Source organism: Vicugna pacos, chromosome 14, assembly GCF_048564905.1.
Source record: "Vicugna pacos chromosome 14, VicPac4, whole genome shotgun sequence".
Classification (NCBI taxonomy): Eukaryota; Metazoa; Chordata; class Mammalia; order Artiodactyla; family Camelidae; genus Vicugna; species Vicugna pacos.
Window position 1 is genome coordinate 20,712,862 of NC_133000.1, and position 21,849 is coordinate 20,734,710.

At 34.8% G+C, this 21,849-nt stretch overlaps 1 protein-coding gene across 1 annotated transcript in view; it reads left to right on the forward strand.

Annotated features, from left to right (window-relative positions):
- Nucleotides 1–21,849, forward strand: part of VWA8 (von Willebrand factor A domain containing 8) — a 295,349-nt gene that overhangs the window by 45,315 nt on the left and 228,185 nt on the right. Inside the window, exons 10-12 of the mRNA XM_072976319.1 lie at nt 9,094–9,225; nt 11,139–11,273; nt 11,363–11,440. Of these exons, the coding sequence (XP_072832420.1) occupies nt 9,094–9,225; nt 11,139–11,273; nt 11,363–11,440 (345 nt within the window). The remainder of the gene's footprint in view (nt 1–9,093; nt 9,226–11,138; nt 11,274–11,362; nt 11,441–21,849) is intronic.

Sequence of the window (21,849 nt, forward strand, 5' to 3'; positions counted from 1 at the left end):
GAATAAATGTGCAGAATGTATAAAACAAAACAAAACAAAACGAAAGCGGGTGGGTGGAGGGTTTACAAGGAACAAGATATTGTCGTAATCTAAGAATATCCCTTCCCCTTTCTACTCAATTGTCTACAAACTGGAAAATGTTATTTTCACAGTAAACATCAACTTGACCAGGTGGCACAAATTGACATTGTGTGCCTCCTGAGTGTTGTGCTGGAAGAGCTCAGCATCACTTCTGGGGGATTCTGGCTAAGAGTTCATGGTGTGAGTTTGGCCCTAAGGAAATACTGTATAGACCAAGACTCAGGGCCATCTTACAGAATGAAAATCCTGCATTTTTAGAAGTGCCCAGGCCATGAATGACAGAAAATAAAACGGAGGAACTATTTCAGATTGAAAGAGATGGAAGAGATATGACAACTAATGCAGTACATGTTCCTGCACTGGACCCGATAGGAAAGAGTTACATTGTTGGCACAATTGGTTACACTTGAATAGGGTCTGTGGATTGGATAGTACTGTTCCATTAAATTGATTTTCTGATTTTGAAGCTTATGTGGTGATTATGTTGGCCAGAGTTCTTGTTTTCAGGAAACATGAGCTGGAGTGTTTAGGAGTGACAGGGCCTCATACCTGCAGCTTGCTCTCAAATGGTTCAGAAAACAACCTATGATAATGGGTGCACGCACGTGCGTGTTGACGGCGGGTTTACTAGGAGAGAGGGAACAAATGTGCTAAAATGTTAACCATTGAGAAATCTGGGTGAAGGTGAAATAGAAGCCCTTTGTACAACTGTGTCCTGCAACTTTCCTATATGTTTGAAATTATTTCAGGATAATTTTTAAAAGTGAATTTCCACTGTAACTCATTTCAAAATAAAAAAAAGTTTTAAGGCAAATATCTAATATAACACCAAGTTAAAATTTATCTTCCTATAACTTAAATTATTAACTGGAAAAGCAAGCATTTTATATGAAACTATGGAAATTGCTATAGAGCTAGCATTTAAACTAATGAAGTTCTAGTTTTTGTGTATATAATTTATAACACATGGAGCATGTTTTTCTTTTAAAATGCAAATGACATAATTTCCTCACTTGCAAAGTTAATGATAGTGTTTTATAAAGGGCCGGTCACACTATACGGTATCTTATAACTATGTATGTAAAAGTGTTGATCCTTGGCAGGGATTCATCGAGTCACCTTAAATAATTCCTTTTTATGAAAGACAGTTTTTGTTTTTCCAGTACAGTTTGGCTCAAGTTGCAGGCTTCTAAGGAGTAGGTAGAATGTGAACACTAAGCTGTTATGACTATGTGTGTAGACCCTTCACTTTCTGAAGGACAGAATTTGACAACCTTAGACACGGGGAAGGGTATTTGTTTCTCCCTAATCCCAAAATCTACACACGGTCTTTGGGAGCACAGAAGTACTCTCTAAGCTGCTAGTAAGAGTGAGGAAGAAGGGCTCAGAAAAGTGGGACAGTGGATTCTAGTTGCTTCACTGGGATTTTATTTCATGGATTAGCTAGCCAAAGAAACAACATTCTCATTGATTGGTGGTGTTAATAATAATAATGACAGAATAAAATCAACAAAAAGCTGTTCCTCATAGACACTGCAAAGTATAGTTAGCGACAGAATCTAAAAGAAAATCATAAAGAAGCAAGGGGATTGCTTGTCATTAAAAAGTCCACAAACGATAAATGCTGGAGAGGGTGTGGAGAAAAGGGAACCTTCCTGCATTGTTTTGGGGAATGTAGTTTGGTACAGTTGTTATGGAAAACAGTATGGAGACTCCACAAAAGACTAAAAATAGACTTAATGTGTGATCCAGTAATCCTACTCCTAGCCATATATCCAGAGGGAACTTTAATTCAGAAAGATACATGCACTCCGATGTTCATAGCAGCACTATTTACAATGGTCAAGACATGGAAACAACCTAAATGTCCATCAACAGATGACTGGATAAAGAAGTTGTGGTATATTTATACAATAGAATACTACTCAGCCATAAAAAGAATAAATAAATAAATAAATAATGTAATTTGCAGCAACATAGATGGACCTGAAGATTGTCATTCTTAGTGAAGTAAGCCAGAAAGAGAAAGAAAAATACCATATGATATCACTTATATGTGGAATCTAATAAAAGACAAATGAACTTATTTATAAAACAGAAACAGACTCACAGACATAGAAAACAAACTTATGGTTACCAGTGGGAGAAAGGGGAAGGAAGGGATAAATTGGGAGTTTGAGATTTGCAGTTACTAACTACTATATATAAAATAGGTAAATGACAATTTCATACTGTATAGGACAGAGAACTATATTCAATATCCTGTGATAACCTATAATGAAAAAATATGAAAAAGAAAAAAAAGCAAGAGGAAAATAATAGTAAAGAGGCAAAGGAAAGTGGAAGAGACAGCAGAGAATAGAAGCAGGACTGGGGTCAGTGAAATAGCACCACTGATGGAAAGGGAAGAAAGAGGTTTGCTGGGTGTGTGAGAGGAGGTGAGGAAGGTGGAGCAGGGAGAGGAGGAGGTGGAAGGTTGTTAAGGAGGCATTGAACCATTTGGAAATGGGGAAATTAATTTATAGGCTCAAGGAGTCAGGAAACTTCCATTCTGACTGTGTAGCTCACTTGAAGATTTATTAGAGGCTCTGAAAAAAAAAAACAACTGGAGCCCTTTGATTGAATTAACATCTGAGCTAAATTGGCCTGGGTCATTGAAATACAGCACCTAATGTTTCAGAAAAAAAGGCTGTGATTCCAGATGAGCTCCCTAGATGCCTGTCAGCACAAACTCAATGCCTTGGGAAAAGGGCACATAAGGCAGAAGAAAATGTCACAGTTCTGATAAAAATGAAGCAAAATAAAGTGTTTTTGTGACAAAAGAGAAGGTATTCAGTGTCTAGATAAGTCTGTTACGAACAAAGGTCTTTATTTTTACAAAGAAACCACTTTGATGTGTTGCTGGTCTCTAATTTCAAAATTAGTCATACGAATTCTTAAGTTACAGAATACCTTTAAAGAGTTGAGTTTCTTAAAGGAAGTAATCAGTGCTGCTTCATTTTGTTTGGCCTTTGTTTTGACCTTTATAATGAGGGGGAACAGAAAAATGATTGAGGGTTCATATTACAAACAAATTATTTCAAATCTAATAGTAGAGTTTTAAAAAAAGGAAAGAAGGGAATTTTTTTACTTATGTAAGAGAAGAGAAAGTGATCGTTTTTTCTTGCCTTGATTGTGTGAAGAGCTAGTTAATGAACAGTACTCTTTTTTCTAACACCTTAGTAGATATTTGGGGTGGGGATGGTTTTAATTCATTTGTCTGAACCTAATGAGGAACTTCCTTTATGTAAGACCATCACACACTGATGCATACAACCGGATCAGGGTATTAAATCTCTGTCCTTAAAAATGGGACAGTTTATCGACAGTTCTAATTTTTTGTGATCTGCTCTGGGGCAGTCTGTGTGGTCTGTTCTTATTCTCAGTTTGTCTGTTTTCTCTGTTCATGGATGAACAAAATTTTATATATCCTCAAGTAATTTTGAATTACATGAGGCAAAAATTAAGGAAATATTGTTGAATTTGGAAAAACATCATAATAGCCAACCAAGAAGGTAACTTTTTTCTTGATAAAGGATAATTATTTTCTGATGTTGATTGTCATAGGAATTAATGGATAGTTGCATTTGAATTAGATATCCATTTGGATTTTAGTCTAATCACTTAGACTATTTTTAAGGAAAAACTATTACTCACTCAAAATATATTCAGCTAAAATTCGAAACACCTTTCTTTTTTCTAAGCAAGCTATAAAAATGACTGGAATATCTTTCATTCCCTTGATGGTGCTGTCATATGATGTTCCTGCTCTGAAGACGTGTTTCTGTAGTCATAAAAATCACTTCTAGCTTTTAGTTAAGGCTGTCTTAAAGGAATTACTCTCATTTTGAATCTGCTATACTTTGAGAATGGTGTGATTTGCTACAAAATAGTGGTAAGTACATCCAGCCTTGTCTCTTGGTCCTTAGGTAGGACTGCATCATAACAAAGGTCAAATTAGTGATTTCTGTCAGTAATTTAGGAAGGATGTGCTGCCATTTACCCACTGACAACATAATGTGAACTATAGTCTTTGCTGAAAAACATGGAAGACTCTTTCATTTAGTGTTTTCGTTTTGATTCAACAAATATTAATTGAACACTCATTATTTGGCCAATGGTGATGAGCATCCAGAAATCTGGGGATACAGAAACAGATACGATCTGATTTCTGCTCTTGAACTTGTGGTCTGGCTGGAGCATCAGACATGCAAATAAATAACTTTTAATATAATGATAGTAGGATAGCATAATGATGAGTAACTCTGGTCAAGGTAATAAACACCTGAATTAGGACAGTGAAGCGGATATTGAATGAATACAAGAAATGTTTCAGAGGTAGGATGACAGACCTTACTAATTGATAATATAGGGTGGGTTGAGGGGCTGTGAGAGAAAGTGGGAAATCCAAAATGTCCATGAAGCCTCACTTGGACAACTGAATGGATAGAGATGCAGTAAATTAACATGAGAAAGAGGAACAAAGGAGCACGACTGGGGTGGGGCTAAATAATTCCATACAGTGGGGTCTTTTTGAATTTGAGGTTCCCAAGTGGGTTTGTCTAGCAGACTTGAAAATATGGATCTGGAGCAATTTTGATGTTAAAGCTAAATACTTGGGAGTCACTGATGTATGGGTATTTTTTTAAACTTTTTTTTATTGATTTATAATTATTTTACAATGTTGTCTCAAATTCCAGTATAGAGCATAGAGCACAGTTTTTCAGTTATACATGAACATATATATATTCATTGTCACATTTTTTTCTCTGTGAGCTACCGTAAGATCTTGTGTATATTTCCCTGTGCTATACAGTATAATCTTGTTTATCTATTCTACAATTTTGAAATCCCAGTCTATCTCTTCCCACCCCCTGCCCCCTTGGCAACCACAAGCCTATATTCTATGTCTGTGAGTCTATTTCTGTTTTGTATTTATGCTTTGCTTGTGTTTATTTGTTTGTTTGTTTGTTTAGATTCCACATATGAGCAATCTTATATGGTATTTTTCTTTCTCTTTCTGGCTTTCTTCATTTCGAATGACATTCTCCAGGAGCATCCATGTTGCTGCAAATGGTGTTATGTTGTCAGTTTTTATGGCTGAGTAGTATTCCATTGTATAAATATACCACTTCTTCTTTATCCAGTCATCTGTTGGTGGACATTTAGGCTGTTTCCATGTCTTGGCTATTGTAAATAGTGCTGCTATGAACATTGGGATGCAGCTGTCATCCTGAAGTAGGGTCCCTTCTGGATAAATGCCCAGGAGTGGGATTCCTGGGTCATATGAAAAGTCTATTCCTAGTCTTTTGAGGAATCTCCATACTGTTTTCCACAGTGGCTGCACCAAACTGCATTCCCACCAGCAGTGTAGGAGGGTTCCCCTTTCTCCACAGCCTCTCCAGCATTTGTCATTTGTGGACTTTTGAATGATGGTCATTCTGACTGGTATGAGGTGATACCTCATTGTAGATAAATACTTGGGAGTCACTGATGTATGGGTATTAGTTGAATTCATGGTGATAGGTGAAAGAACTCAAGAGGAGCATATGTATGAGAAGAAATACTGGCAGAAGATTGAACCTTGGAAGCAACAACATTTAAGGATTGGGCAGTGGGTAAAGAACCTCCAAATTAGGCAGAGGAAGAACAGTCAGAGATAGAAATAGAACAGCAGAGTATTCTTATGGAACATTGAGAAGAGACTGGTTTAAGAGGAAAGTAAAGGCAAATTTCAGATGATGCAGAGTTGTATTATGGAATGAAGACTTAGATTATTAACTCAAAATTGGGAGTGATGAACATGTGGATGGTTTGTAGTCATGACACTGGATGAGATTATTTGAAAATGAATATATGTATATTAAAATATAAAAGATTCACTCCTGAAACACCCTAATGTGTACTGGTCAGGAAAATGAAAAAGAATCTGCAGAAGAGACTAAGAAGGAGCAAAACAGTGAAATAGAAGGAAAACTAGTTAATTTGGTGAATAGGATATCATTGGTTGTGTCTTACCAGGAGCAGTGCTGGTAGAGTGGTGGGGATGTAAGTCAGAAATCAGCGGGCCAAATAGTAAATCAGTGATGAGGAAGCTGAAACAGTATTATATACTACATGTAAAATAAATTTGATGGTAAGTAGAAACAAAAAGATGGTAGGTCACTCAAGATTGTGTAGAATCAAGAAATGACTTTTTGTCTGATTCCTGGAATGGGGGAGACAAACATCTTTATAGGAAGAAGGGACAAAATCTGCAGATTCCATGAAAACTGTTTGTGAAAACATGGCCCAGGGAAGGCAGGAAAGGACATTTCCAGAGCACCCATTGTGCCTTGATTTGGAATGCTGAGAGAACATAAGTTCTACCCAGCAATGGATGGATTGCCATAGCTGAGATGGGGAAAGCCGACTTCTAGCTACTTTCCATTCACTCATAGTTAGAGCGGAAGTCCTTTCTATTGAGACAGTGGGAAAAGAAGTAAGGATTGATGAAAATAGAGGTGATTTTGAGACTTAAAAAAAGAATTTTATTTATTCACTTAACAAAACTTTATTGACTGTTGACTATGTCCCATGCATGATTGTAGGTTCTGGAAGTTTGGAGTGAACCATTTTGCTATTGCCCTAATGGGACTTACATTCTAGTGAGGAGTGAAGGAGTAAATACCCGAAGGTTCTGCTGTGGCTGAAGGAGGCAGCTGGGTCGCCTGCTGAGATGGGCTTGGGTTGACTCCCAAGGAGAGTAGTCATGGTTTGTGTTAGCTGCTGAAGGGCTTTGGGAAAAGAGCCCAGCAGAGACTGGGGGCCACATGTTTGCTCAGTGGCAGATAACATGGTATGGAGAATTTCTCTTTTTTGTGCTCAACAGCCTAGAAAAAGATATGAAGAAAATGAATAACTTGGTGGCACAGGATTGAGAATTGTGAGTGTGAATATGGAAGCCTTGCAGACCAATACCCATGTGACTGACATATTCTTTTATTTAATTATACTTCACAGTTCAAATAATGTAATCTCCCAAAAAGTGTATACAAAAATATGTTTGTACTGTTTAACTGAAATCCAAGAATTCATAGGAAATGCTCATTAATATAAAATGGTAAGGTGAATAAACTTTAATTTTTCACTTTTGCTATCATGTGGCCTCTAAGAATTATATATCTACTTTACTCCTCAATTTCCTTTTTGTAACAGTCCTTAAATTTCCTGTGTCAGCAAATGGTAACTCACCTTGCTACTTGAGCTCTTTTACTGTTTTAGTTTATTCTAGTCTACTATTTTTATTCTACTGAAATAGTTGTTTGAATTATTTATAAGGACATAACCAATATATCAAGTGGTTCAAGGCATTAGTGTTCATTTCTGGAATATAAGTGCTTTAACATCAACCCTATATCAAGTTAAACTGACATTACTATAGCTGGGGTAAAAATATATAAAAATAGATTTTTTAAAAAGTTTCTTTTGTATAGCACAGTGAACTATGTTCACTATCTTGTAATAACCTTTAATCAAAAAAATATGAAAACAAATATATATATATATACATGCATGACTGGGATATTGTGCTGTACACCAGAGATAGGCACATTGTACTTAACTGTACTTTATATATATACACACACATATATATATGTATATATATATATATATACACACACACACACACACCTTTAAGCTCATGTGTATGTTTTCTTAGAATTTAATGGGTTTAGGTTCTAAATTCTAATGAATTTATTTACTTGGCTAAGACTTTACTCCTTTCTTATTGAACCTCCCTTAAAATACAGTGTAGCATTAATTTTTTTTGCATGAAATTAAGGTATCAGTACTTGTTATTTGTCTACAACATGGAAGCAGCTCCTTCCAAATTATGTGACACTATGGGACTTAGTGTATATAACTTATGTAAAGTATAAAACTTACGTTTTTTATGAGAGTACAAATGAACAATTTTTCTTAGGCTTGGGGAAAGTAATGATTGTCTTAAGTACCTATGACACCAAAACAAAGACTTTAACTGGGCTGTGATGCTTAGAATGTTGAAGTTGAAGATAATTTTCTTCTCTCAGATCTGTTTTCTGGAGTTGAGTTATTCTGTTTATTAAGTGGTGATCTGTTCTTTCACTGAGTTTCAACTCTTTCACTATAGTGATAATGTCCTAAAAGTATCGTAGGATTTGGGGGGACTGATTTCTGCCAGTTTAACGCTAAGAATGAATTAAGCTTTTCATATGGAACATGCTATTGTTAGTTGGGCTTAGGATTTAATTAATTCTCAATTAGTATTCTTATTTTTCAGGTACTTGTGTTCTCTGTGTGCATATTTTATATAACTAGCTAGTATGAAGGGGTCTAACCTAGTGTTAGAACATTGACCATTGGCCTACATGGAGAAAGAATCAGTGTTCTTGGCCTTTTAAATCCAGTTATCAAATATTGAGAAGCTCCAATGTAGAAGGCACTGTGCCAGGCAGATACTGTGAAAGATTGATTGTTACACTTTATCGTCGTCAGTTAAACTAACCACAAGCAATCTGCAGAATGGTGTCCAGGAAGTTCTATTTTTATGAATTACAGGCAGCAGAGTAACTTCGGTTGATTTAAGAAATACCCAGCTCTGATACATCGACATAGGCCTTGTTTTACTTTGGCATTTTTCAAGTCTCATCATCCTTTTCTAGGAAACTAGAATCTTTTGATTATCAAGACTGTAGGCTACAAACTTCTCATGAATTCAGCCCTTCCAATTCTTGTCACTTAGGACATTTTAAGGGACTATTTTCATATTATCTTTAATAACTAAGTAGAATGGCATCTGTAAAAATAGGGAAAAAATTCTCATTGTTTTGACCTTTATTTTTATAACATATAGTGAGTTTCCGTTCTAATTAAGATGGAATCTCCCCCATCTCCAACATTAATACTAAAATAAAAAGTGAATTACATGTTTTTCTTATAATTTTACAGCGCTTTGAACTCCAAGATTCAAGAAGCTCTGTGCTCCCTGAGGAGGTGGTGAGAGTGGAGAGGGTGACTGAAAATCATGTCTTCCAAGCTTCTGTCACTATCCGGATTGTAGGAAAAGAGGTGACCATTAAGGTAATGAATCAAGGTTTGTACTTTTCAACATGTGTCTTGTACTACCCATTTCTATGGTCCCCTTATAAGTCTTCTATGGTTCCATAGTGTCACGTCTGTGTATGTGTATCTATGTATTCAGAATCATGTATGTTTGTAAACTGGAAAAATTCAGAAGAAACAGGGATAGTTTTTCATCAAAAACCAAAGTCAGCCTCAGGGAAATCAAATAAAGTGTTAATTAATGAAAGTATTTTCTGTTCTGAGTCCTTGGAAAGAAGTCGTCAGTGTTTTCAAACATATTTTAGCAGCGAGGGAACACTTTTCAAATAAGATCTTTGTCAGCCACGTGAAACAGTTAAAAGAGAAGCTGTTGTAGTTGAGCAGTTTTTAGAGGAGAGGAAGGATATTTGGTCTGAATGCTCCATCTGCTTGCTCTGCCTCTTACCCTTTCTTTGAGGGTCCTAAGAACCCCAACAGGTGATAAGAAACAAAGCTTGATGAATGCTGAGTTAATTAAATTGTTAGTGACTGTAGGAAAGAATAAATGCTTGCCTTCTTACATTATAACAGAGCCAACTTTTATGATAGGCTTTTAAATTTTTATATTAGATTATATTATATTAGTAATATTTATCCATGTAACTGTATTTACTCATTCATCAAACAAAACATTGATGATGTCCACCATGAGCCAGGCTCTGTATTAAAATCTTCTGCGTACCGACAGTGTACTTGTATTTTTCTCTTCGCGTGTGTTACGCCATGTAAATCCCCCAGTAACCCTGGAGATTACTTTTATTGTCTCCATTTTATAGATTAGAAAACAAATATGAAGAGGGTAATCAATTCACCCATAGTCACCAGCTAACAAATGGCACAGCTGAGACGTCTAGACAGCACACTTCCCACTAAGCTCTTCTGTCTTCTTCAGATGAATGACCTCACAGAGCTGATGGTCTAGGATAGAAGCAGATGAGTAAGGACTGCCTTGGAATGGCTGCGGGGATAGAGAAGGAAGTAATACCAGGAGTCCGGAGAAAGAGCGGAGTAGGTTTCAGAGAGGAGGCGGGGCTTGAACTAAGTCTTACAACACAGGAGTTTCCCAGTGGCCCAGGAGTGAAAAGCTGGTAGGACATTTCAGGCAGTTTGAACAGAATGTCCAGAGGCATGAGGTGTGAGCAAGTTCATTATGTGCTCCCCTTTGGTGATGGCTTTCTATTGTCATTGCCTCTCGTCCCTTCAAGTTAGCTGTCTGTGTTACCACCAGAATGATCTTTTCTAAAAACAAATCTAATTTTGCCACTTCCAAACTTGCATTTCTTTAGGGTTCATGCTGTGTGCAGTCTGATCAAGTCCAGAGTCCTCAGCAAGGCATGGAAATCCTCTTCTGATAGGTTCTCCAGGAGACATTAGTAAGGAGGAGATAGAAAATAAAAGGAAGTAGATTTGAAGGATAGAAGTAGAGTTTTTAAGAACAAGTGCTTCTGAGTGGTAAACTAAAATAAGAGTGGAAAAGGATTTGTGGACAGTGAGTTTAGAAATCAGGAGGTCTTTGGTGATTTTGGAGAAACTCAATAGACTGATTTTAAATTCTGTACTCATAACTGAAATTTGGACGAAAGCCTTCATTCTCAAGTAGTGACATTGTTATTATAAGTTGTAAATAGTGTGAAAATTACTTGATTCTTATGAAAATGTCTGACAGCATGGGGCTTTAAGTTTAGAGGGATGATTGACTTGGAAGTTTGATGCTAATGGTCATCAGATCTGTGAATGAGAAAATATGTGCTGCTCTATGGAAATATCAAAACCAGTATAGAACTGAATTAAGCAGAAAATTAGTAGGGACTTTTAAATGGAGTCATATGCTTTCATTTACTAATATTTTGAGAAAACATGTGCATGTTATATTTACTTCTCTTTAATTATAGGTGCCAGCTGGGACCAGGCCATTAAGTCAACCTTGTGCATCAGACCATTTTATACAAACTTTAAGCCATAAACAACTCCTGGCTGAAATGATGCAGTCTCACATGGTTAAGGACATATGTTTAATTGGAGGAAAAGTAAGAATGGAGGCCTTACTACAAACTTCTGTTTCCTGACTTCTGGTTGTTTGGACTTATCCCTTGAATGATCGTGTTTCCATTTGCAGGGCTGTGGAAAAACAGTCATCGCTAAGAACTTTGCAGATACCTTAGGATACAATACAGAACCTGTCATGCTGTATCAAGTAAGATGTTCATTTTTAGCACTTGACTATAAATATACATTTTGGGTCATCAGTTGAATTTATGATATTCTTAAGTTACACCTGTTCATGTTGATGTAGATAAATAACTGAAACAGCTATCAAACTGGAGTGCAATTATTATTTGGAAGTTTTCAAAGTGTTCTCTAGGCTGATGCACACAACATCTCAGGGTCTGTTTTTCAAGAGAGATTCATTTTACAGGCATGTGTACACACACACAGTACATTTAATAGTAATCTGAAAATCTAAACAAAGTGGGTTTCATCAGCAGTGGGAGATAATTAGGTATTCATTAAATAGATTATTGTTTTTTTTTATTGTGGTAAAATATACATATGTTGTTTAGGTTTTTTTTTTTAGTTTTTATTTATTTATTTTATTCTTTTTTTGGGGGGAGGTAATTAGGTTGGTTGGTTTGTTTGTTTATTTAGTGGGAGTACTGGGAATTGAACTGAGGACCTTGTGCATGCTAAGCTCTGAGCTATACCCTTCCCCTCATAACATGAAATTTACTGTTTTAACCACTTTTTAACTGTACAATTCACTGGCACAATTCACAGTATTGTGTAACCATCACTATTGTCTATTTCTAGAACTCTCTTTATCATCCCATATAGAAACTCTATACCCATTAAATAACTTCCCATCTTTTGCTCCCTGCAGACCCTGGTAACCTCTGTATTACTTTCTGCCCCTAAGAATTTGTCTGTTCTAGGTACTTCACATAAGTAAAATCATACACCTTTTGTCTTTTTGCCTCTAGCTTATTTTACTTAGAATGATGTTTTCAAGTTTCATCCATCTTATAGCATATACTGAATTTCATTCCTTTTTATAACTGAATAATATTTTTGTTTGTCCATTCATATGTCAATGAACATTTGACTTTTTTCCACCTTTTGGCTTGTGAAAAGTGCTATTTGAACATTGGTATACAAATATCTGTTTGAATCCCTACTTTCAGTTCTTTTGTAGGAGTGGTGTTACTGAATCATATTGCAATTCTATGTTTGACTTTTTGGGGAGCTGCTAAACTATTTTCCACATCAGCTGCACCATTTTACATTCCCACCAGCAGTGCACGAGTTCCTCCACATCCTTGTCAACACTTGTCAACAAACCTTGTCTGGGTTTGGTTTTGTTTTGTTTTGTTTTGTTTAATAATAGCCATCCTAATGGGTATGAAATAGCAACTTATTGTGGTTTTGATTTGTAATTCCCTAACGACCAATGATATTGAGCATCTTTTCTTGTGCTTATTGGCCATTTATATATCTTATTTGGAGAACTATCTTTTCAAATTCCTTGCCTATGTTTTAATTGCATTGTCTTTTTGTTGTTGAGTTTTAGGAGTTCTTTATATATTCTGGATATTAACCTATTCTCAGATATATGATTTGCGAATATTTTCTCCCATTCTGTGGGTTGTCTTCTTACTCCCTTGATAGTATCCTTTGATGCTCAAAAGGTTTTAATTTTGATGAAGTCTAATTTATCTTTTTGTTGTTGTTGACTGTGTTTTGGTGTTGTAGTCAGTAAATCATTGCCAAGTCCAATGTCATGAATTTTCCCCTATGTTTTGTTCCATGAATTTTACAATTTTAGGTCCTACATTTAGGCTTCTGACCCATTTTGAGTTAATTTTTGTATATGGTGTAAAGTAAGGATCCAACTTCATTCTTTTGCATGTGAATATCCAGTTTTCTCAGCACCATTTGTTCAAGAGAGTGTCTTTTCCCCATGAGATGGTCTTGGCATTCTGGTGAGAAATCAGTTGACCATATATGTGAGGGTGCGTTTCTGGGCTCTCTGTTTGACACCATTAGTTTGTATGTCTATTCTTGTGTCAGTTTTATACCGTTTAAATTACTATAGTTTTAAAATCAGGAAGTGTGAGACCTCCAACTTCATTTTCTGTTCCCGGATTGTTTTGGCTATTCAGGGTCCCTTGAGATTCCAAATAAGTCTAAGGACAGATTTTTCTATTTATGGGGAAAAATGCTGTTGTGACTTTAATAGAAATTGTGCTGAATCCGTAGATCATTTTGGGTCATATTGTCATCTTAATATTAAGTCTTCCATTCTGTAAACATGGATGTCTTTTCATTTATTTATGTCTTCTTTAATTCTTTTTTCCATAATGTTTCATAGTTTTCAGTGTCCAAGTCTTTCATCTCTTTGGTTCAGTGTATTCTTAAGCATTTTTGAATAGATTATTTTGGTGGCTGTACATGCTGAATATAGTGTGATAAAAAAGCAAACTTACAGCTGGTGTTTTTACGGAGTGAAATTCTCTGTCATATTTTTTTTGTAATGATATCTCCTAAGACATTTTTATCCTGCTTTGGATTTCTATATATTAGTGTTTGGCTGGTTATGGTATCTTTTTATTCATAGTAAAGTCTCTGTTTTTTATTCTTTGAACAATTTTGGAAAGGGACATGATATTATTTACTTACATTTTTAGGAAGCATTTTGTGTTTTTAGTTTATTCTTTTGTTGAACTTCTTTAGTATTACTGACACTGAATATATTTATATTAAAAATGTTCCTATTTTTGAAAAATGACATTTAAATCAATTTCTTATTGTGACCTTATCACAGAAAATTTTGTTAACAGCTCATATTTCAGATGATTCTGTTGAGAAGATTTGTTTCACGCTGCTTTAAGGTACTTTGTACCTATTGGTTGAATTGGCCAGAGTTAGAAGAAATTGCAATCGTATGGTACTGATAACTTTTGGACATAAGCACAAAATTTATTGTAAAAGATATGTTAGAATTCTCCCTGAAGTTAATTTTTTTTCCTTATTCTGGGTAGCTTAACTCATTCAGAACACCATGGTACCATTCTGGATTTTGAGTTATATTGTAAAGAACTTTGGAAACAAAAGAGAAAGCATGCTGCCTTGGTACAAAACTATAGTGGATCTATACCTCCTATTTTGTACAGTTTTCATTATCATGTTTCTAGAGATACAGGTAAAGATAGGTATGTAAAGAAGGAGGTAAAGGTAGTTAAGATAATTAACTGATTAAAGACTTAAAAGATTCAAATATTTACTAGGAAATACCCCATGATTTTAAAAGGTGAAGTTTATGAAGAAGCACATGATCCAAGTTTATGCAATCATGAAGAATATAAATTAAAGTGAAGAGACAAACCAGTAATAATACCCTGAATCTTGAGCAAGAAACAGGCAGGGGAAAGAAAATAAATTTCTGTATTATATAGCAGGTGCTAAGTCTTGGAACCCACTGAAAATGTATTTTGAAGTGAGTTTTATGAACTGATTCTAGGTCTACTGGATTTTTTAAGGAAAACAAGAAAATTGGCAGGGGAGGGGAGTATATGTTTAACTTAATTCATGGAAGATGCAATGAAGAATACACTTCCCTATTACAAAATCACCCTCTTGGTGATGGTTCGCTCAACATGCTCGTCTTTTCCATAGCTCATGTTAGAAGTGACCATTCTATCATCTCACCAACCCGTTAACCATCGACTTTCTAGTTTCCCTTGAAAATACTTTTCTACCAAATAATGGGGAGAAAAAAACCCAAAATCATCAATATAATTGTAAAACAAGTTAAATTTTATTATGCATATCTTACATACCACTTAACAAATCAAAGATAAATATAAGCATAATTTACTTTCCCAGGTGCCATTGCTTTGAAATCATATGGAGAAGATCTTTTGAGGACAATATTTCTTCTCTCTTTGACTCTATCCCAATTTATTAATAGTATCATTTCTTAAATTATACACATTATTATTTTTACATTAAAATAAAAACTCTCATTCTGATGGAAACTGGCAATAATTTGTGCTTCATCAGTTTTTCCAGAGAGTACCATTTCTATGTCAGATTTTTGTAGTCAGTTTATGGTGATTTTTACACTGTAGTGGTAAATTTTCCTACAAATATATGCTTGAGCTGTGAGAATTTTGGCCACCTCATCCTGCTATCCATTAAAAGAAGAATCAAACAAGGGGAATATGTATCTAACTATCAATTCAGATCCACTGGAAAACTACCCAAAATATCCTGCCATTGAAAATATTATCTTTATGTGTGAAAGAATTAGCCTAAGAGGCTGAGAACAGATTTTCTTATGCATTTTCAGAGAGTGACAGTAAGCTCACAAAAATATTATTTTAGTTTTTTTTTTTTTTTACTTCTACTGGAAATCATTCTCTTCTAGTTTCTGCCACAGGATAAGGTCACTTAGTCATATCTTATTAATCTTCTCTTTGAAAAACAGAAGTGATGATAATTGAAAGGCACATAAGTTTCCCATGAAAATATTTTGCCCAACCTCTCCTCAGCATACACACTCTCCACTTGTAGATGTCTTGCAAGGGTTAGGAACACTGGTACAGAGATAAACAAACTAATTGCATATTCTGAAAGTACCTTCTCCAATTTTGCTTTTCTGCTCATTAATCTTTAGAGAAATGTCTGGGAGGGAAACTGGTTTCTGAAGTATAGATTTCAGAAAGGAAAAGAGAGAAATATAATAATGGTAACGTGTTTTGTAGGTGAGTTTGTTTCTTTCTCTCTCCATGTGGCTTCTTTCCATGAACTGGATCAAAGCATATATTAGGCACTGTACTGACATTTGCAGATTTTGTGTTCATCAGTTGGTTTTGGTAGGAACCAAGCTCCTGGGATTAGATATAAGACTTTTTTTTGCTTACAGTTTCATATTTATTAGTAGTGCTTATTGATTTCTTTGGAACAGAGGAACTAATTTAATAGACTTTAAAAATGGATTTGGGTTTTATAATAATATAGTCCATATTAAGGAAAAACTTTCAGAAGTTTGACCTGACATAGAGAATTTAGTGGGAATGTGTAACCCAACATCTGTTTTGCTGAAAGACATAGAGATTTCCCTGTTACTTGCACATGTATAAAGCTACACTTAATCTGTGGGTTTTTGCCTTATTTTTAGAGTTGGCTATTTTTAGAACTGGATTTCATATGAAGAGAAAGAAAAACAGAGCCTTAACACAGATTTGTGGCAGTACATAAAGCAAGTTTTATAATAGGTTATAAAAATTTAAATCACTTGGCTCAAGTGTTAGGTCAGATTCTTTTAACTGGTTATTCATTTTTTTTTTTTTTTTTTAGTGTTGAAGCCAGTGATTTCATAGTATTGAAGAAATACAAATTATTATTCTTTTCCTTCACAACCAGATAAGGGCATATTTCCAGATTTCTTTCCACACCATCACAACAGCACCAGATCTGAGTTCTTTTTTTTTTCTGTTTAAGTACTGCTTGGATGAAAAGCTAAGTCAGCTCCAATCAAAATGAAGGGTCAAATAAGTTTAAAGGGCTTATAATGAACATAATCACTATAACATGTTGAAGTCTTAGAATCATTTTTGACCCTTTAACTAAGTTTTTCTACCTACAGCTAAATTCAAACCAAATCCTTTTCCACTTCTATCTAATCTACAATTCCTACTTCTTCCTGTGTATCCAGATACACTGGAAAAGATCTTTACTTCTTTAATTCTCTCTCATTTTTCACTTTTCTATGTCTTGGATTTATTTACTTGCTTCTTGTCTTTGCCTTGAATTTACACTTTTTAGATAAGGATTGCAAGAATCTGTATTCATTTAAGTAGTTTATATTCAACCTTGGAGGCTGGTTTTCTACATGATTCTGTAGATCATTTTGTTTTCTTCATTCGTTTTGCTACAATCTGTCATCCTTTCTGTCTTCTTAGTATTTTTTTCTTCTCCCACGAAGAATAACCTTTGTAAGACTATCTAACAATTTACTTAACTCAGTTTCTTCAAATTTCTTTTATTATTAAATTTATTTTCAAAAAGCAAGGTATATCATCATGCAAATTCTACATCTTCTATGAATTTTGATATAGAAATGATAAACTAAGGGTAGTTGTCTTTTCCTTTTCATAGCTCTTCCTCATTCTCTCTTTTTCTATAGTTGTGTATTATTCCACCAGATGGATATACCAGAGTTTATTCAGTCAGTTTCCTATATATGAACAATTGGGTTTACAATGTTTCATAATTATAAACAAAGTTTCAATGAATAACCTTGTGCATCTGTATTTTTTTAACATTTTTTATTGATTTATAATTATTTTACAATGTTGTCTCAAATTCCAGTGTAGAGCACAATTTTTCAGTTCTACATGAACATGTATATATTCACTGTCACATTTTTTTCTCTGTGAGCTACCATAAGGTCTTGTGTATATTTCCCTGTGCTATACAGTATAATCTTATTTATCTATTCTACAATTTTGAAATCCCATCTATCCCTTCCCACCCTCCGCCCCCTTGGCAACCACAAGTTTGTATTCTATGTCTATGAGTCTGTTTCTGTTTTGTATTTATGCTTTGTTTTTTTTTGTTTTTGTTTTTGTTTTTGTTTTTTTCAGATTCCACATATGAGTGATCTCATATGGTATTTTTCATTCTCTTTCTGACTTACTTTACTTAGAATGACATTCTCCAGGAGCATCCATGTTGCTGCAAAGGGCATTATGTTGTCAGTTTTTATGGCTGAGTAGTATTCCATTGTATAAATATACCACTTCTTCTTTATCCAGTCATCCATTGATGGACATTTAGGCTGTCTCCATGTCTTGGCTATTGTAAATAGTGCTGCTATGAACATTGGGGTGCAGGTGTCATCCTGACATAAGGTTCCTTCTGGATATATGCCCAGGAGCAGGATTCCTGGGTCATACGGTAAGTCTATTCCTAGTCTTTTGAGGAATCTCCATACTGTTTCCCACAGTGGCTGCACCAAACTAACTGCATTCCCACCAGCAGTGTAGGAGGGTTCCCCTTTCTCCACATCCTCTCCAGCATTTGTCATTTGTGGATTTTTGAATGATGGCCATTCTGACTGGTGTGAGGTAATACCTCATTGTAGTTTTGATTTGCATTTCTCTGATAATTAGTGATATTGAGCATTTTTTCATGGGTCTATTGATCATTAGTATTTCTTCCTTGGAGAATTGCTTGTTTAAGTCTTTTGCCCATTTTTGGATTGGGTTCTTTGGTTGTTTCTTATGAAGTCATATGAGCTGCTTATATATTCTGGAAATCAAGCCTTTGTCGGTTTCATTTGCAAAAATTTTCTCCCATTCTGTAGGTTTTCTTTTTGTTTTACTATGTTTCCTTTGCTTTTCAGAAGCTTGTAAGTTTCATTAGGTCCCATTTGTTTATTCTTGCTTTTATTTCTATTGCTTGAGTAGACTCTTCTAGGAGAACATTTTTGAGATGTATGTCAGATAATGTTTTGCCTATATTTCCTTCTAGGAGGTTTATTGTATCTTGTCTTATGTTTAAGCCTTTGATCCGTTTTTGAGTTGATTTTTGTATATGGTGTAAGGGAATGTTCTAGGTTCATGCTGCTGTCCAGTTTTCCCAACACCATTTGCTGAAGAGACTGTCTTTATTCCATTGTATATTCTTGCCTCCTTTGTCAAAGATTAGTTGACCAAAAGTTTGTGAGTTCTTTTCTGGACTCTCTGTTCTGTTCCATTGGTCTATATGTCTATTTTTGTACCAAAACCATGCTGTCTTGATGACTGTAGCTCTGTAGTATTGTCTGAAGTCTGGGAGAGTTATTCCTCCATGCATCTGTATTTTTATATTGTCAGGATTAATTCCTAGAAGTGGCATTGTTAGGTCAATAGGTAAATGTATGTGTCATTTTGTTAGATATTGCCAAATTTTCCTCTATGAGGATTATACCATTTTGCTTTCCCATCAACAATGCCAACAGAGAGGGCTGCCAACCTCTTTAATGTTTGCCTATTTTGTAGTTAGAAATGGTATCTAGGGAGTAGTTTTACTTTACATTTCTTATATTAAGAGAGAAATTAAAAATTTATTTTCTGTTTTTAAGGGCCATTGTTATGTCTTTTCTTAGTAAATTATCTGTTCATTTTTTTACTCATTTTTCTATTAAGCTTTTTGTCTTTTTTTCTCTCAATTTTTAAGTTTCTTATATTAGGCATATTTATTTGTGAGATAGGCTACACATATTTTTCTCTCAGTTTGTCAGTTGTGCTTTGACTGTATCAATAAGCTTTTGCCTTATACATTTAAGAAGTTTGTAGTTAAATTTATTAATATTTTGTTTTATTGCATCTAGATTTTGAGTCATGGTTAGAAAGCTTTTTCCTCTTACCCAGGTTAAGGAAGAATTCACCCATGCCTTTTTTCAGCTGCTAGATTGACTTCTGTCCAGTCCATGCATATATCCCCTTAAATTTTAGAACCAGCGGTGGAGCACTGACTCTTTCTCATGCTGCCATCTCTCTCTCTCTCTCTCTCTCTGACCACAACTGGGAAACATCCTCCAACTTTAAGGAATTAAATAATAAGACTGGGTCCACATGGGTAATCTGGGATAAGCTCCCCATCTCAAGGTCCTTCACTTAATCATGTCTGTAAAGTTCCTTTTGCCGTGTAATGTAACATATTCACAGGTTCTAGGGATTAGGATGTGGACATCTTTGTGGGGGCCATTATTCTGCCGACTACACTGATTCTTCTGGAAGACCGCAACACTGAGAACATTGCCATTGATGGTACTGAGTTATGAATATAGCACACCTATTCCAGTTTATACAGTTTTCATATTCATAGTGATTCTACATGTAGCTGCCAGCCTCTGACTTCATTATATGATGTGAGTAATTGTGCCCGTATATTTGTTGAAGTGGATATTATTTTTTAATAAGTTATTTTTCCTGTCCTAAAATGTAGGCTGAATTTTTATTTGAAATTATGTGTATAAGTATGTTATATTTACTATGGACTTTTTCAAGGTTATAAAACAAAAATTACAAAATATTGTTTATAAAAATGGAATGTTTATAAATTAAGGTGAGTCTAACAGGACTGAGGACTAGACCACAGCATAGTGCTTGGGATGAAGAAGGTACTCAGTTGAATATGCACCATCCTAGAGGCTTCGGAAATCTTAAAATATTTTAAATAGGATGACTTTGTCTTTAAGGACGTAAGGGATAGGTGTGATTATTCAAACACTGTTGTCATCCTCTCCATCAAAAACGTTTAAGAACTTCTCCATTTATAGCATTCTCTAATGTAGAAAAGCAATAGACTTATTTAGATCAATTTCTGACTTTTGAGAACTAATTAGTTCTCATAGGATAAAGCAGAGACTGTTTTGAGACGGATTCATTTCAGTTCTAGAATTACAATATTCTATGTATTTCCTATGTTTTTCAAAAATAAAGTTTTGTGATAATTTTCAAAAACTCTTTTTGCAATCTCTTTGAAGTGATTCAAGTTATTTACTGACATTGACAATTACTCTAAAATTGGCCAATAAAGTGGAATTTCCTGACTTTGAAAATTAAGGATGAGAAAGGTTAAGTGCCAGAGTTTATACCTCAGACAAAGCTTATACCACAGGTCCTAGCTTATTAATTTTCAAGTCATTTTCTTCCCTGTTAGGTTGTATATCTTTAAAAACAGTAAGTAGCAGATAGCAAGGCTCACTCTGAGCTAAGAGGAAGCTGGGTTGAGGCCCTAAAAGTACCATCTGTTTTTACTTGGAATGCTTTCCTTCACGTTAGTTTGATTTGCTTTAGAATGCTAATGTTCTTGTCACATCACAGTTTGTTTTCCAGTATTGGTCTGTTTTTCTATTTGCTAGCTTTTTGAAAACAACGAAACAGAATGGAGGAAAGGAGGAGTTTCCAAAAATTAATGGTTGTTTTCAACTGATAGAAGTCCATCTCAACAGTGTGTTATTTTTATAGTTGAAACTTTGTAAAACATATCTTAGGCTCTCATTTTGATAGAGAAATCATCTCAAAAGCTGAGTGTAATGACACTTGCAGTATTTTATGCTAGCTTGCAACTGGAACTGCTTGGAGTGTTTTATGATGGGATATGCATAATACAAAGTTATATGTTGGAAAGGCAGGCTAGTTGCTGATTTAACTCAATAACCTTTTAAACATGTATTCTAAATAAGCAAAGTATATCTTAAAGTTTAATTGTGCAGTATATGTTATAAAAGTTCATCTTGTTGTATTTGCATAAATTTGCCATTGAAATGTCGTAAGTTTTACATTTTTTTTTAAAAAAGTATCCGAATGTGATATTCAGATCTTTTATAACTTGGAAAGTATGCACTGGCCTCATTTAATTGAAACCGTGTACAATTTAAGTAATGGACAACATCTTTTATGTTATCTTAACAAATTTAGTTAGCATGAGGTATTTATTAGATTTATAAAAACACATTAGGAGGCCTTCGGGCATGTGTATAAAAGTAAACATTACAGTAAAACCAAACCCATTAGCCCAAGGAAGAAAACAAATGTAACTGAGGAATCCTAC